Source organism: Fulmarus glacialis, unplaced genomic scaffold, assembly GCF_000690835.1.
Source record: "Fulmarus glacialis isolate BGI_N327 unplaced genomic scaffold, ASM69083v1 scaffold385, whole genome shotgun sequence".
NCBI classification, from domain to species: Eukaryota; Metazoa; Chordata; class Aves; order Procellariiformes; family Procellariidae; genus Fulmarus; species Fulmarus glacialis.
The window spans coordinates 17,123-33,291 of NW_009213383.1; the positions used below are offsets into that span (position 1 = coordinate 17,123).

A 16,169-nucleotide genomic window follows, 5' to 3' on the forward strand; every position below is an offset into this window, starting at 1 on the left:
AAAGAGTCAAGAAAAACACTCTTCTGGAGTGCCTGAAGGCTTTGTAGTGAGCGTCGCATGCTCGCATTTATCAAGAAGTCTCAGGGGTTGACTCAACTGTCGTTGATTGTCAGGGTACAATTGTGTATTTAGACTTTTCTTTTTCCCATATTAGCACTGAAAACTACACTCACAGGGAGGGGCATGAATTGCAGATCTGGCAGATGATAGTAGCTATATGTGTCACATGGGGGGACTGTGGATCCTGTGAACACTTTTTTCCATACAAATTTCTGAGTATTTTATTGCCATTCTTGATGTCTTCGGGGAGACAGCAAATTTAGGATGTTCGAGTAATTCTGCAAAAGACAGGATTTGAACGAAACCAGTCAGATTGGCCAGCATTATTTCAGAAAATGTGACTTTCACACACCTTACACTATTAAGGTAATGAGCATCTATTTTCAGAAAAGTATTTATACAACAGAGATGATTCGGTTCAATCAGCTATTGGGTTATCAAGTAGAGTAGCAGCTTAAAGATCACACCTGGTGCTAAAGCCTTGCATTTCACTGATTTTTTTTTCTGGTTCATTTTTAGCAGGATTTACTGGGAGTTATGCTTTATGGCAATTAATTATATTAAAGGGATTGTTTCATTTTGCTGCATAATGTAGGCTACTGTCTAAATATATACCAATTTCTTCAGCAAGAGTTTGTGAGTAAATACAAACAAGTTCTTTCTGGGACTCCTATTGTTGTAGAACTGTCTACTCTCTCGGTGTTTTTTTTTACCTGTGCATTGGATATTAAAAAGAAGGTTTTCTTTAATTGTTGGGGGGTTTTTTTGTTTACTGAACAAGTCAGATTGGCCAGCATTATTTCAGAAAATGTGGCTTTCAAACACCTTACACTCTTAAGGTAATAAGCATCTATTTTTAGAGAAGTATTTATACAACAGGGATGTTTGCTTTCAGGTAGACTATAGAGATACTTTAATGGAAATGAATATGAAGTTGCAGTTGGCTTGAAAATAAGCAAACTATTGCAGGGGAAAAATAAAATGGTTCATACTGTAAATACTACTTCTTCATCTCCTTTTTAGTAGATGCTTGTCAGATACATTGCTGAAATAGTGTAACACTACTGATTCATTAAGAATTCTGTATATAATTTTGTGTAGCTTTAGCAAGACTGATGGATTTTTTTAACATTCATTTCCAGTAAGTTATAGTAGACAACTCAGATTCTGCAAAATACTTTAACATGCACATTAAGTCCCATTGAATTCAGTAAGATCTAAGGGCACATTTACATGCTTTGTTGTATCAGGGCTCAGGAGAGTAAAGAGGATAAAAAGTCTTGTGAGGAAAGGATAAATTCTGAATCTCTTGCTCAGAAGGAAATCCCATTTGGAAAGAGCAAACTTTATAAATTTAATTCTATGAATTAAAGAATGTTCTAGAAAAAAGAATCTTTAATTTTGAATATGGAAAAAAAATTCCTTTAACTGAATTTCATTGAGCTTTTAAGATTAAAAACAGCTGTTCAAAGTGTTCAGTGATAGAGGGCCATATCTGAAAAACTCAGATCCTGCAAATCAGGCCTAGGTCATTCATTAAGAACCCTGCAATATCTTATTTAGGAATACTTCTGACATGAAAACCTCAGTTGAATTAATCTGAACTTTCCAGACAAATACGTTCTGTGTAAAAATTAGATGTGAATATGGCTCCAGGATCCAGTTTGTTGATGACACTGATGCTTGCTTTCCAGAAATGCGTGCTCTATTGGCCAGAAAAAAGAGGAATCTATGGGAAGGTTGAAGTCCTTGTTAACAGTGTGCAAGAATGCGAGAACTATACTGTCCGTCAGCTTACAATAAAGGTAACAATCTGCATCTGAGAAGCATTGTTCTTAATGCTTTATTTTTTTAATGTTAAATAAAGTTAAAGTGTTTTTTTTAAAGGGCATAAATTTTTACAGGAGGAGTAACTGAGCTATGAAGCTCACAGCTGCAAGGTATGATTGAGACCAAAGCGCTGGAACACTTATTGCTGTGTTCCAATGTACAAACATTATCGTATTGCTGCTTTGTATCACTCTGGCAATAAAAAAAGGCTTCAAAAAGAGTGCAAGTCTCACTCTCTTGAATTATATTTGCTTTGAGGCCTTTTTAGCATTGCCAAGGTGACGTAAAGGGATTTTAGTTAATGAAAGAACTAGCATAGCATCATTCTGAAAAAGATACGCTGCTCACGTTATGTGCTGAGTGCATCTACAGCCCATTTGAGAAGCTAAAAATATAAGGAGTTTATAAGGAAAGCTTCATGCCTTCATGGTTCTGACTAAACATTAACTGTGCAAAATAAGGCAGATGCTCCCCTTCTAAGTTACTCCCCATATTACACTTACGTGCGATCGGATTGCATCATCTGCTGCTCCTGACAGAGCATTACAATAAATAATGAACTGGGAAAAGTTGTGTGGTGTTTCAGCCCAAGCAGTGAGAAGTGGGCAGAAGTCATATCGTCCAACAGAAACTACTCTAGCCCATATTTAGCCCCTTTCCTTGTTGAAGTAAGTGGTAGCAGCCTCTCTTGGAGAGAATGACTGGATAAACTGGGATGTTTGATGAATCTAGAAGGGCAGTTCTTCTGCACCTTTAACTTAAATACTCTTATAATTTTAGTATCAGACCCTTATGATAATGTCCTTAAAAGGTAGCAGAAATATATAATAATTTACCGATTCAGAAGCCCAGATCAAGCTAATCTCTCTAGATCTTATTGCTGATCTAACACAGATCTCTGACAATTCCCAGTTGACAACACAGTCAGCAAGTCAGTAGTCAGATGGACAGAGCATAACTCACATAGCTGGAAAAACAGCTAAGTTTTCAGGTGCACGAACCCTTCTTACAACTGTGTACCTGGAAGCACGCCTGTCCCCTGCAATTGCATCCTTCGAGTCTAATAAAAAAACCTGTTAAATCTCTCTTAACATTTTTACTGTCTTTTTACCATAACATTGAGAGAAATAAAAAGAATTGTTCACCACAAGTGTGCGTATAAAATCTTCATGTTGTTTTCAGCAAGGGAGTCAGTCCCGGAGTGTGAAACACTACTGGTACACATCCTGGCCGGACCACAAAACCCCCGACAGCGCTCAGCCTCTGCTGCAGCTCATGCTGGATGTAGAAGAGGACAGGGTGGAATCACCTGGCAGAGGGCCTGTCATTGTGCACTGCAGGTAATTTGCTATCCTTCTCTTAAATGACTGCCCAAAGCAAGGCCACAGCTAATCACATCAAACAGTCCTCCTCCTAAACAAAGAACATATTTGGGGAAGAGTAAAATTCCCCAGATCCTTTTCATGCTAATTGACTTTTTCTGTTCATATTTGAGGATTTGAGTTTTGGAGAGAATTCCCTTGTTGCTAGCAAATCGTTTCTGAACTGTTCTCCACTTCTGCTAATGAACTCTGTTTTTGAAAGACCAGCTGGAAAAATTATTTTGCTTCTGTTTCTTATTCATGATTTGCTTTCTTTTTAGTCTTGTTGCATAATTACATACCTAAGTCAGATGCAATGCCCTGTGACTGGTTGGCTAAAATGTTGTCAAAGCAAGTCAATTTTGAACAGGAGGCATCAGGTACAAATTTGGAGACCAAAACACATTAGTACTAAAATTTGTGAACGTTTTCACAAAGGCAGTTGGTTTGATACTCAAGAGCAAAGTGTTATTCAGTACTCAAGAGTAGACTGTTATTCACACAAATTGTAATGAACCAGAGAATGTCCTTCTAATCATTCTAACTAAATTCAAATTCCATTTTATTGCTTTATATTGATTCACTGCCCCATGTTGCAATTTAAGTAGTAGGAAGTAGTACTGGATTTGTTATATTGGTGGAAAGAAGTAGGTGAAGCAAAACAGAAAAAAAATATTAAAATCAGTGTTTCCTTACTTCCTTTGTCTCATAACTCTGATGAAACATCTCTTACAGTTGGGATAGTACTTTTTGGTTTTTTCCTAGAAGTACATCAAAACCAGAACTTTTCATCTTGAACCACTTCTTTTCAACTCTATATTTAGGAGATTTAGAGAAATGGAAGCCAGATTTGAACCACCCATCATTTTTCAAAACCAGAATGTGATGAATAAGGAACTTACCCAAATTTTGTGCAGCTGTTTTTATCAGGAATAGTAGTTTCCCTAAACAATCCACAATCTGTGGATGGCTATTGAGAGTCCCATTTTTCCAGTAAAGATCTTCAGTAATGAAGGTCTTCAGAAGAACGGGGTGTCTTTTGAGGTGAGGGATATGACAGCAAGGTCTGTCATAAGCAGGAATTTATTCATGATTAAAGACACAGATATCATCTCAGTTGTGATTAAAATTAGTAGTTTTTCAGTGACAACTCAGCTATCTATACGCTCACTATACTATGGTCTACAAAATGGGTAAACTCACTCACACACTATTTTCTAGTCAGATAGTTTCTTCCCTTCTAATCTGAGTTGCAGTTGATGTCATCCAGGTCTTATAGAGCCCGTGCACACTTTTAAACTTGGACCTCAGATACAACTGCACAATTCTCAGTTATTTCCAGAGGAGCATTGCAGTGCACACTCAAACAATGATCCTTAATCTGAAGCAGAAATGCTTCAATAATTTCTTAATATAACACAAGTGGAAAAAAAAGTAATTCAGTTTTTTGTACGCGTCTTCTTGTAGCCTGTCAGCATAGGGTGCTGTCTAACATCAGTGATGAGCCCGTTCAGGACTCGGCATATAAGAAGGACTTTACTTCTTTTAGAAAAGTAGTTCCTATTCTGCAAAAGAATAGGAAGAAAAGTAAATTTCTGCTTTGGTCGTTAAAATCAGCAGATCTGACTACACACATGCCAAGGACACAGATTTCCAAAGGAAGAAAGTTTTAAGTTCTTACCAATCCTTATAGTGGCATTCGCTGGAAAGGTATATGTTTCCTTTCTCATGTCACTCATCGAAAGCATGTGGTAAATATGGAAAATATCTCCTTAATCTGTCCTTTGGATGTGTAGTTAGTACATCAAAATAAGTTCGGGTTTAATGGCAACTAAGTGGTTTGGGATCAAATACAAGTTTTAATTGAGAGATTTCAAATATAGAGGGAAAAGATTTTTTTATTTAAATTGAATCAATAAGGAAAATTAGAACACAGAATTATATTCTGCAAATGTAAAACTAATTTAGCCCCATTTAGTCAGTGAGACTAAGTTGACCGAGAATCTGGACCACAATGCCATTTTCTACTTCCCAGAAGAACCAGCAATTTGGCATATTGGAGGATGTGTAAGAGTTTCTTAAATGAGAATAAGGGATAAAATTTTCATGCTCAGAAACTTGACACTGTTATAGTTACTGCTGGAAATTTTTGCTTTTCTTTCCTCATCAGCTAGTGCATGAATATGTTCTATAAAAAGCATACTGCCTGCATCTCTTAATCCCAAAATGATAACAGTCCGATATTCCACAATCCCAATTGACAGACCACAGTCGTTATGAATGAGCTACTACATGTTAAACTCCTAAAAAAAAGGGAAAAATAGAAATACATATAGTAGAAATATATATATACCATGTGTGTGTGTATATATATTATATATACATATATAATATACTTCAAAGTAAGTAGCTTTCCATATTTTCTGGATATACCAGGAAAGAAATGTCAGGCAAGTGAGGAACAATGTCATTTTTATCTTGCACTGTCTGAAATAAAGCTGTGTAATAAGATAGGACCGGCACACCTGAGCTGAGGAAGAAAACACATTAGAAAACCCGTCTTTGTTTAATACATATTAAGAACTTGTCCAAGAACACTTAATCCACCCCAGAAAAAAGGGGAAAAAAGAATCCTTCATTATAGCCAACTTCACTTACATCTGAATTGTTTAAACTTCTTAGCCCTGCTTTCAAGGGTTTCAAAATATTTGAGGAAGCGAATGGGGGTATGCATTAGATTGCTTTCTCCAAAACCCTCTTTATAAACTATGCTTCTCCTTTTAGATATGTTTATTCCATAGATATTGATGTCCAAGGAGACAGGCTGTCAACTCAGGATCTTCATCTCACTCGATCTTTTCTTACACTGCCAGTTTTACATCTCATTATCCCCTCACAGTTGGCTTAGACATCCTCATATATTTAATATTGCAGAGTCTTCTTGGAAATTTTCACTTCCAGATGGGAGGGCTCTTGAGTCTCTAAAGCACTCCTATCTTTCATTCTGTGGTGAGTAGAAGTGATTTGTTTCAGCTGCAACAAATGGACATACTCCTGGTAACACTTTGCATTCAGATATATCAAGCTTCCATCTGAGACACTCAATGTATTCTTCCTGGCATTAATTTAAATAACTCTTGCAGTGCTCTTACAAGGCAGGTAGCATTCATACCCATTGCAGAGATGAAGAAAGCAAGGCACCAAATGGTTAAGAATTTACTATAAAGCCAGGCATGGAGATCTGGACCCCTGACTCCATGTTTTAACTATTTTCCTCACATTTTCCTGCCATGCAGCATGACAGGGATGAGCTGCACTGAATTCCACATTACTTAAGCAAGAAACAGAGTAGGGCAGAGATTCTCAAAAGCGTTGGAGGCCCAGGGAGTAAAAATAATGCCAAAATGGCTGTTTCCAAGCAGGCATCAAGAAAACCTGGAGAGTTACGGCACCAAATCCTTCTCCCTCCTGCAGAATCACAGGAGAGGGGGTTAACTTCATCAGCATGGTTCTAGGTCCTTCTTACCTTCATGGTTAGAGGTATGGTTAGCAGAACCCCTGTATACTTTGAGGGCTTCAAACATTAAGCCCCTCTGACTTTTGCCTTTAGGTGGGCTTTTCCCCCAGCTCAATGCATACCTCCATCATTTGCTTGGACTGTGCCAGAGAATATTTGGACTTTGTGGTGCTAATGGAGATTGTTTTTCCTACCATACACTTGTGTGCAAACTAGAAAGGTGTAAGCCTCACAAATTACCCACAACAACTGGACTGCTGGAACAGTGCACGCTTTCATTTCTCAGTGAGCTGAGAAGTTACCCTTGCTAGTCATGCACCCAGGAACTGTGGGTTCTAGCAATTCCATGTTTTGTAGTTTTAGTATTTTCATATTTGTTCAGTGTTTTCCACTTAACTCCTTTGATCCGTGAACTCCATTCCCCTATTAAATTTTGCCTTCTTTTCAGTGCTGGTATAGGAAGAACTGGATGTTTTATTGCCACGGCCATTGGTTGTCAACAGTTGAAGGAAGAGGGAGTTGTAGATGCATTGAGCATTGTCTGTCAGCTACGAGTGGATCGGTGAGTTCCAGAAGAACCATAGATCAGTCAATGATTCTGAAAATCAGTCAATGATTCTGAAATCATTATTGAAATGATTCAGTAATGATCAGTAATGATTCTGAAAACCTTTTCACAGTTAATGTTGCTTTACATGAAGTGGCTGCCATTACTTTTGCTAACTCTTATGACAGCATTAGCTGAATATTCAAAGTAACATTTGTATTTAGATCCTGAGTAAGGAATATTGTTTTCTGGGTGAAACTGGGTGAGACTCCACTGAATGAAATTCTCCTGAGATGGCAACCCTGTGGTTGCTGGGCACTTGGCACTCCTCTTTCCCCCTCCTGGAGCTTTCTGCTGTTTGCAGCATCCCACTAGGACACATGAGACACGGGGCAATCTGGAGGCAAGGGATTGTCTTTGAGCCTGGGTTGACAGGGACATCCAGGCTCACTCAGTGTGTCGTTTCTTTATGCAGCAGAGAGCGCCAAATCTGGTGGTGTTGCTATTCCCTCAGCTGTGCTGGGGGTCCTTTTGAATTGGGTTGGCAAACTTACCCAGCTTAAGAAAATAGCAAGGCATTTGTTGCAGAATTTTCTTAAGTCAGATCAATTCCCTGATTGAATTCACAGCTTGGGAGCAGGAACACTGTAAGCCAGCATTGTTGCAGAGTGCTTTGTTTTGTGAAACCATGGCTGAAGAGAGATTTGTGTTGGAAAGGAGGATGTGGGTATTGTGCACAATGGAAGCTGCTGGTTTGGTTGTATTTTTCTTTCTTATTCTGCTTGGGGAAACAGGATTTTGTATAAAGTAAATAAACAGGCTTGCACCACAAATAGAGAAGTCTCATTCCTCGCCTTCTGTAAGTACCAGATCATAAAATCTCCTTGCAAGTATATTAACTGCTTCTGACATACGTTTCTTCTTTAAATGGAAACAATCCATAAGGGTGCAAATGCTGAAAAAGAGCTCAGGTCAAAGGGACAATACAGGATTTTTGTGTTCTGAAGAGCTCTGAAAGGTACTGGAACCATGAATTGCAGAAGGACCAGAATCCATATAGCTGACCATCTTTATGGATCACCTCCTCTGCCTTCCCCTCCCACGCGCCTTCATCATACTAGAGATTGTAATGTGATCCTTACAGGGCAACATGAGCTACTTAGAGTGTAAAATTCTCCAAGGGGAGTTCCTGACCTAAAAATCTCAGCAACAAAAAAGATGGAAGAGCTGAGGGAAAAATGCTTACTCTGTTTTAAATTATCAACTCAAAATTTCCAACACTCCATTCTGATTATCTGTTCATCTTATTGAAAAAGGTTTATAGTGCTCTCCCCCATTTTAGTATTACTATTATAAGATAACCTTTTTCTTATTGCTTTTACACTCCACTGTAGAGAAGTGGAAGCAAACTCAAAATTTTTTATGTCATAATTTCAGCCACAGAAAAAATAATCCAAATTTTCAGCATTATAACTGACAACACAATTTCATCGAGTGCATCTGACTAATGAACTTTCTTATATGTATTAGTATCCTAGATAAACTTGGAAAGAGAATGAAAATCTGACCCAAATGTAAACATTCATAACAGCAATCTCAGTGACACAAAGCTTGTTATAAAAATCATTGTCTTGTGATTTGTGCATTTCTGTATTTTTTTGAGTTTCAGATTATATAAATAGACTCCAGAGATCTTGCTTAAAGTGCCTCAGCTCTTCATATTCTCAGGCATTGCCCGAGACAAAAAGTATATCTGTGTTTTAATTTTTAAAGACATTTTTCTGGGCAAAACTCAGTAACCAAAAACTTTTTCTTTCCTTTTTCCAATTGGCCATATTGCAGAATGGGTCTCGCTCTCCTGGCAGTCAGTTTATAGCAAGGATTGGTAAGGCACAGCTTAGCAGCCCCTAAGACTACAGTAGCCACTGCCAGCCCAACCAGATCACGGGTTCATAAAGTGGACAAGTATTACAGTCACATGGACAAAGCTCCACGAGACCCGCTTCCCCTGATGACCCAGTCCTGACGTGCTGGTCACTGGGAGGTGGCGTGTGAGATAGGGTCATTACATGTGGCGTGAAGCTGGCAAAATGAACTTAATGTCCCACTAGACATGTCTGCAAGAGCTGGCTCTGGCCATAGCTGTGTTGCACTTCAGTTACCAGCGTGGAGTACAACCAGGAGCTGAGCAGGAACAGAGATGAGGCTGTTTTCCTCATGATGCTAGCCAGCAGCTGAGCTCCAATTTATTCTTTGTACATCAGATTGCCCTCACAAAACAGAAAAAAGAGAGTTCATCAGAAAAGGATGGTTTTATCTGACCACCTAGGAGCCAGAAACCTGCCCAAGAGGTACAGTGAATCATTTCATCTCTGATACCTCATCTCCGCTGGGATCCCAGGCAGGCTTGCTCATGCTCAAAGCTGCACCACCCAAATGCAGACATACTGATGGAACAAAAACACTCAATGGTATCCACTTGTGTGTAAACTTTTTGTCACATGGGTCCATGATCACATTTCTACCAAAGTGAATCAAGCAATAGGAGAAAAGAAAAGAACTGCGCTTGAGGGACTCAAAGTGATGCTGTAGTGATTTACCAAAACATTCCCACTACCCAGCACACTCAGTGAGAACCAAACAAGCATCCAGGCAAATTGCAGATGGTGGCAAAAAGTTATGCTGAAAAATAGTTTAATTAACTGCCTATATAGCCCCTCTGGAAATGGAATTTAAAATAGAGCTCCAACAGAGAACGAGACAGGAGAGCGCTGTTCCCAGGTAAGGTATGTCCAGATGCCACTTTCTTTTTAGCTGTTTAGTGTAAGTGAAGGGGTGAATGGATCTGGCAGTAATCATCTGTGCTGAGTTAACAAGAGGAAATGGACCATCCACTCAAAATCTTGACCCAGGATGGAGATACAGCTATGCTTGGTGTGGATTCATAGAAAGACAGACCCACAGGTCTGCTCAGCTTACTTTTTTTCCCAGTTCATTTTTTATGTTTTGCAACAGAAACAGGAAATGTTTGATGTGAGGCATCTTCAAGACTTACTGTGATATCGAGAAACTTTGCACATTCTTAACCTTAAAGGCACATTCTTGGCATGACGTCCGACAACTTTGCTCTTGGCTCCTCAGACAGGATGAAAAGAGTTTCCAGTGTGCGTCAATTCATTGTTTAAGTGTTTTGACTAATCGTTTCAGGTTAAAAAAAAAAATCTCAAACCCTGCATCCCATTCATTCTGGAGCAGACTGCATCCAGCTGCACTAGCAGCAAGCCAGAGGGCAGGGTAAAGGACCCTTCCCTCCCCCGTGGCTGCCCGGGCAGAGCTGGTCACAGTCCCCAAGCCCTCAGGACACCAGGGGCTTTTTCTTCCGAGCACCACCCCAGAGAGTCCCAAAGAAGCAGAGAGCCCAGCAGCTCTCAGAGGAGCTGGCAGTGTGGCCTAGCAGAGGATGAAGGCTGCACACCCGGAGGTGCTGTAGCTGTGGGTACGTCCCTTCTGGGCACTAGGGATGCGGGAGAGGAAACCTCCCTCCTTGAGCAGATTTCCTCCTGAAATGCTCTTCCACACAGCCTTTTGCACAAATTGATGTCTTAGGGTCACAGATAATTCCTTGTTACTAAACGTGAGCCTTGCACTAGAACAAAAGGGAGAAGGACTTGGGGATTATTGGTAGATGAAAAATTGGACGTGAGCCGGCAATGTGCGCTCGCAGCCCAGAAAGCCAACCATATCCTGGGCTGCATAAGAAGAAGCGTGGCCAGCAGGTCGAGGGAGGTGATTCTGCCCCTCTACTCTGCTCTGGTGAGACCCCACCTGGAGTACTGCGTCCAGCTCTGGAGTCCTCAGTACAGGAAAGACATGGACCTGTTGGAGCGGGTCCAGAAGAGGGACACAAAATGATCAGGGGAATGGAACATCTCTCTTATGAAGGAAGTCTGAGAGAGTTGGGGTTGTTTAGCCTGGAGAAGAGAAGGCTCTGGGGACACCTTTTTGCAGCCTTTCAATATATAAAGGGGGCTTATAAGAAAGATGGAGAAAGCCTTTTTACCAGGGTCTTTAGTGATAGGACAAGTGGTAATGGTTTTAAACTAAAAGAGGGTATATCTAGGTTAGATATAAGGAAGAAATTCTTTACTATGAGGATGGTGAGGCACTGGAACAGGTTGCCCAGAGAGGTGGTGGATGCCCCATCCCTGGAAACATTCAAGGTCAGGTTGGACGGGGCTCTGAGCAACCTGATCTAGTGAAAGATGTCCCTGCCCATGGCAGGGGGGTTGGACTAGATGACCTTCAAAGGTCCCTCCCAACCCAAACCATTCTGTGACGCTATGGTTCTATGAATCCTGTGTATAATAGCACTGACAAGGCCAAGTTGTCTGAACTTCTGTATAAGACTCAGGTGGCCCTAAGCTGACAGGCAAACGTGCGCTTGTTTGCCCATACAGGGTTCAGAAGCACCATAACATCTCGGTTATGCTTGCTAGCACAGGGCAAATGCGGTAGTGCTGGGTTCAGCCCCAGCCAGGCTTATACACGCCTTCTTGGGGATTTTGTATGTTACTTCAGCGCTGAAGAGGAAGCAGCAAGGATCACCCCCACAAACAGCCTAGTGCAGCCAAACTTGTTTTAACCTGCCCTTCCTGCCAAGTCCTTCTGCCTGGACATGTTCCCTTCCTCCACTCCTTCCACACAGCAGATCTAACCTGGGAAACGCACTCCCTTAGAGCACATCTTGGGGGAACATTGATGGGGGACACAGGGAGGGAAGCTGGCTGGGAAGGGGTTGCGTGGGCAGGGCAGGACACAGCAGTGAGGAGGAAGGAAGGAAGGAGGCTGAGCAGCACAGAGGACCAGAGCAAAGCCCTCCCATCACCTTTAGACTCTCGCTGGATCTCCAGGCAGAGGACAGGCACAGAGGAGAGCAGGTGAAGGCAGCAGGCAGCTAACAGTTATGAATTTGTGGATGTCTTTGTCGGCAAAGCTAAGATGCTGCTGCATTTTGCACCAGATGGGACCATTTAAGGGCCTGTGATTTAATTCCTAGGAATAACATATCATAATAGACATGCAGCTCACTAAAAGGTGTTTTACAGTTGCCTGAGCTCACTGGAGGAGCAGAGACAGCTGGTTGCTTGCTTACAGAAGTAGGTATTATTTTAATTATGTTTTCCTGCCACAGCCATTTAACCATCCAGAAGCACTAAGGAAAATAAAAGGACCTTATAGTTGTAGATAACATTCTCTAATACTAAAGGACAATATTTGTTGAGGCAGTTTTACCGTTTTTCATATAGCTTTGTATATCAGTAGACCCTTTTGTTGCTAGGGTGTCTGAAGGGATCACACGGGGGTTTGCCAGACCTTCTCCTGTAAGATGCCTGGCTTCGACATCGCTCTGGATCCACATCCCTCAGGAATTTGGTTGTTTCAGTGAAGATCTAGCTGAAGACAAATACAATACACATCTTAATGTCTTCCTTCCCACTATGGCCATTTACTCTTTCATATCCCCAAAGGTAACTAGCTGCTCCAGGGAACACTGAGGATGAACTGGGGCTTGGTTCTAGAAGCAGAGTAGGTAGCTTTGAATACCCTGGCAGATGAGGTAATAAAAGTGGAACTAAGTAAACTTGAGGCTTCACTCCATGAGAAATGAGACCTGGAAGACCTTAGTACTGTCAGAAAGAGGCTCAGTTTAATTTCAGAACTGAATGGTGCCACTCTTACTAAATATCACACCTCCTTCCTGTAGGACATCATCCCCTTCCTACCACACTGCAATTGGCACTGGAGATGTGGGACTTGATCCTCATACGTAGACCTGAAAAAGGGATTGTTATCAGGTGAATGTATTAAATGTAGGCATCTAATCCAAGCTGGCTGTAACTAACTAGTCCTTTTTATGGTCAAGTTAAACTCTTTTGTATTGTTGATGCTGAAATGAGTCACAGCTGTAAAATTTCTTAGGTGGCTGCTGTTCAGACAGGATGCATTGTAGGCGTTAGAAAGAGGACAGGAAGAGCTGTTCTCTGCACAGGCGATCTGAGGGTCACCAAAGGTTACATTTTTAGTAAAGGACAAAAATGAAAGGCCAGATTCGGAATACTCCCTTGCTCCATCAATAGTAATGCTGTAACCGTGTATCTGGCCTTCCGTGCCCAAGTGACTGAGCAAAATTCTCTATGAATGTGTTGAATTTGAAATGTAGGTTTTAACAATGTAAATGCCAGATGTTTTCCTCTCTAGTTCTTACCCTGATGGAATCGGGAATGGTGGTTCATGCTGGGCATGTGCTGGATGGCGTACGTTGTGAAGGAAGTACTTCTGCTCAGGCAAATCTCCCACTTAGTGAAGCAAACTCCAAGTCAAATATTGAGAAAGGGGCTCGTATTATCTGGTGGTCATGGGGTTGGCAGGGGCTGGAGGTTGTTGCATTCTTAAGAAATAAATTTCATTCCAATGTGTTCTCTTTTCAGGGGTGGAATGGTTCAGACCAGCGAACAGTATGAATTTGTGCACCATGCACTGAGTCTGTATGAAAGCAGACTTTCTGCAGAAGCTGTCCAGTGAAGCCAAGGAGGGTAAAACCGAATGTCAGTCTCCTGAGGTAATTTGTTTCATTACCTACCAGCAACTTCTTCAAGGAGTTTACTGCAGTGGGAGGAGCGGCTTTGAGGCCAACTTCTGAAAGGATTGTGGTCGGTTTGGCAAAAGTGTAGAGATTGCTGGACCCTTACTGTGTATGAATGTATTGTGAGCTTCTCAAAAATGATTTATAAAGAAGGTACCGTACTGAAACTACACATGGATTTCACGTATATATCTAAAGGTGGGTTTAATTCTGTAATACTGATATCTGCCATATGGAATGTATGTATGTGCTACTGCTGCAGTCGGATGGACATTGGAACTTCCACAGAAGAAATGTTTATCAAGTGTATAAATGCTTTAACGTTTGCAAAGTGTCTTGTGAATGGACTGTCAACTGTACTGTAAAGTGCTATTACTGATTATGTGGTGAGCTTGTTTCTTGGCCACATAATATTCCTTGCTGCTAAAATTGCAAGTGTTCAATTATGGATTAAAAAAAAGATGAGATAATAAAAAAATTAAAAGTCTTGTTTTTGAAAATATTCAAAAGCAGTTAATATTTTATATGGAAATATATGTTCTTCATACTATTAACTATTAAATGTGTATTTACTGTAGGTCTTACAGAGCAGTTGCAGAGCACAATGTCTGTTATTCAGTGTGTATGTATTTACCCTATACTGTTGTCTTAGAACATGCTTCTGCTACAGACCCGAATCCAGTGTACTTGCAAATTGTGTAAGTCATTTTACTTTTAAAAGAAACTTTGTAGCATATATTAAATGGTAAGGATTTTAAATATTTGTCAGTCTTTTATTAATATGGGATTTTTTGCTTATGTTGTTTATCTGCTCTATCTCTTTCAGTACGAGATAGATGCCTTTAGTGATACGAACTGTTCCACGACAGGTTATACAGGAAAGAAAATGCTGCTATGACTGTTTTTACCGTTCAGTAAGAGTTTGTTTTTAAGAAAAATGCAAAATTGGCATTATGACTTACAGCACTGGGAGGTCTGTTTACAGGGTATAATGAGTTTTTAATGCAGTGATGTTGACTTTGCTTCATACTGCTAATAAATTACACTTGATATAAAATATTTACTGAAGTCTCTATTCTTGCCTAGAGTAGTTAATGCACGACACACTCCTGTACCCCCATAAACAGGGACAGCCCAGTACAATTTGGTTAGCCTCCACCATGGCTTCAGACCACTGGAGAGCCAATCCAGAGGACACTTCCAATCCGTCTCCCACTAACAGGGAGCAAGGTGGATCACCTAATGGGAAGGCAAAACCAGCATCACTTGATCCCTCGGGGGGAGTTTGTGTAAGACCTGGTGCAGACCTCAGAGCTTTGCCTCCTCCTCTTCTCCTTCTCCTCCCCCTCTCCACTTGGCTTTTAGAACTTGTGGAGTTAGAAGTATCAACATCGAGATTTTGCTTGATTACGTACAGTTACAAAACAATGTGTGTTTATTCCCTGGATAATACAGTATATACTTATTCAGCACCATCCAGATACCTGCAGACTTGTAATATTTCACAGGCAACGAATTACACAAAAGTATAATCTCTTTTCTTTATTCAACATCATCTCTTTTAGTTTCCTGGGTGTTTGAAAACCTTTCTCTCTCTTGCTGTATTTTTCCAAAATAAAGCAACTAGTAAACTCTGAAGAATCATATGAAAGGACAAACTGGTGTAAAACTCCCCAAAACAATTGAATAGAAGGAAGTGCTCGTCACTGACTTTTTCCCCCTGTGAAGGCACATTTCCTTCCTAGCCTTCGCTTCACTTATCTGAGGTGGTTTTTTTTAAGAGAAGCATGGAGTGTTGCTAGAGGGAAAATGGATTCTTTATTTCACGTCCTGGTTTCTACCTGTCTTGCCTTGACATTCTCAGGTAAGTGTCTCTCTCCACTTCCCCTCTGCCGTATTGCTCTTTCTGCCGCCGAGCAGAGCCCTCCAGGGCAGCTGGCGACTTACAAAAACCAAGTCATTTCTTTGCTTCGGTTCATACAGGGGGAATGGGGGGCAGGGCCAACGTAGCCCGTTCTGTTTAGATTTCTTTCCAAAGGAAAATAAACTGTCTCCTTCTATGCTGGAGATACCTCTTCTTTTTTTAAGAAGATCTCCTGCTAGACAATCCAGGAGATGAGCTTTGGGACAAGCTCTTCGAAGGAGAGATTCCTATTTTTTATTCCTACTTTGCGAAACTTCCAGAGCCAGGAGCTTTCTGTCATGCTTAGT

At 40.7% G+C, this 16,169-nt stretch overlaps 1 protein-coding gene across 1 annotated transcript in view; it reads left to right on the top strand.

Annotated features, from left to right (window-relative positions):
* Positions 1-15,015, top strand: part of LOC104077060 (receptor-type tyrosine-protein phosphatase R-like) — a gene marked incomplete at its 5' end in the record, with an annotated part of 29,380 nt that extends 14,365 nt beyond the window's left edge. The window contains 4 exons of the mRNA XM_009578157.1: positions 1,755-1,865; positions 3,073-3,230; positions 7,217-7,330; positions 13,804-15,015. Coding sequence (XP_009576452.1) covers positions 1,755-1,865; positions 3,073-3,230; positions 7,217-7,330; positions 13,804-13,897 — 477 coding nt within the window. The remainder of the gene's footprint in view (positions 1-1,754; positions 1,866-3,072; positions 3,231-7,216; positions 7,331-13,803) is intronic.
* Between the last annotated feature and the right edge of the window lie 1,154 nt (positions 15,016-16,169).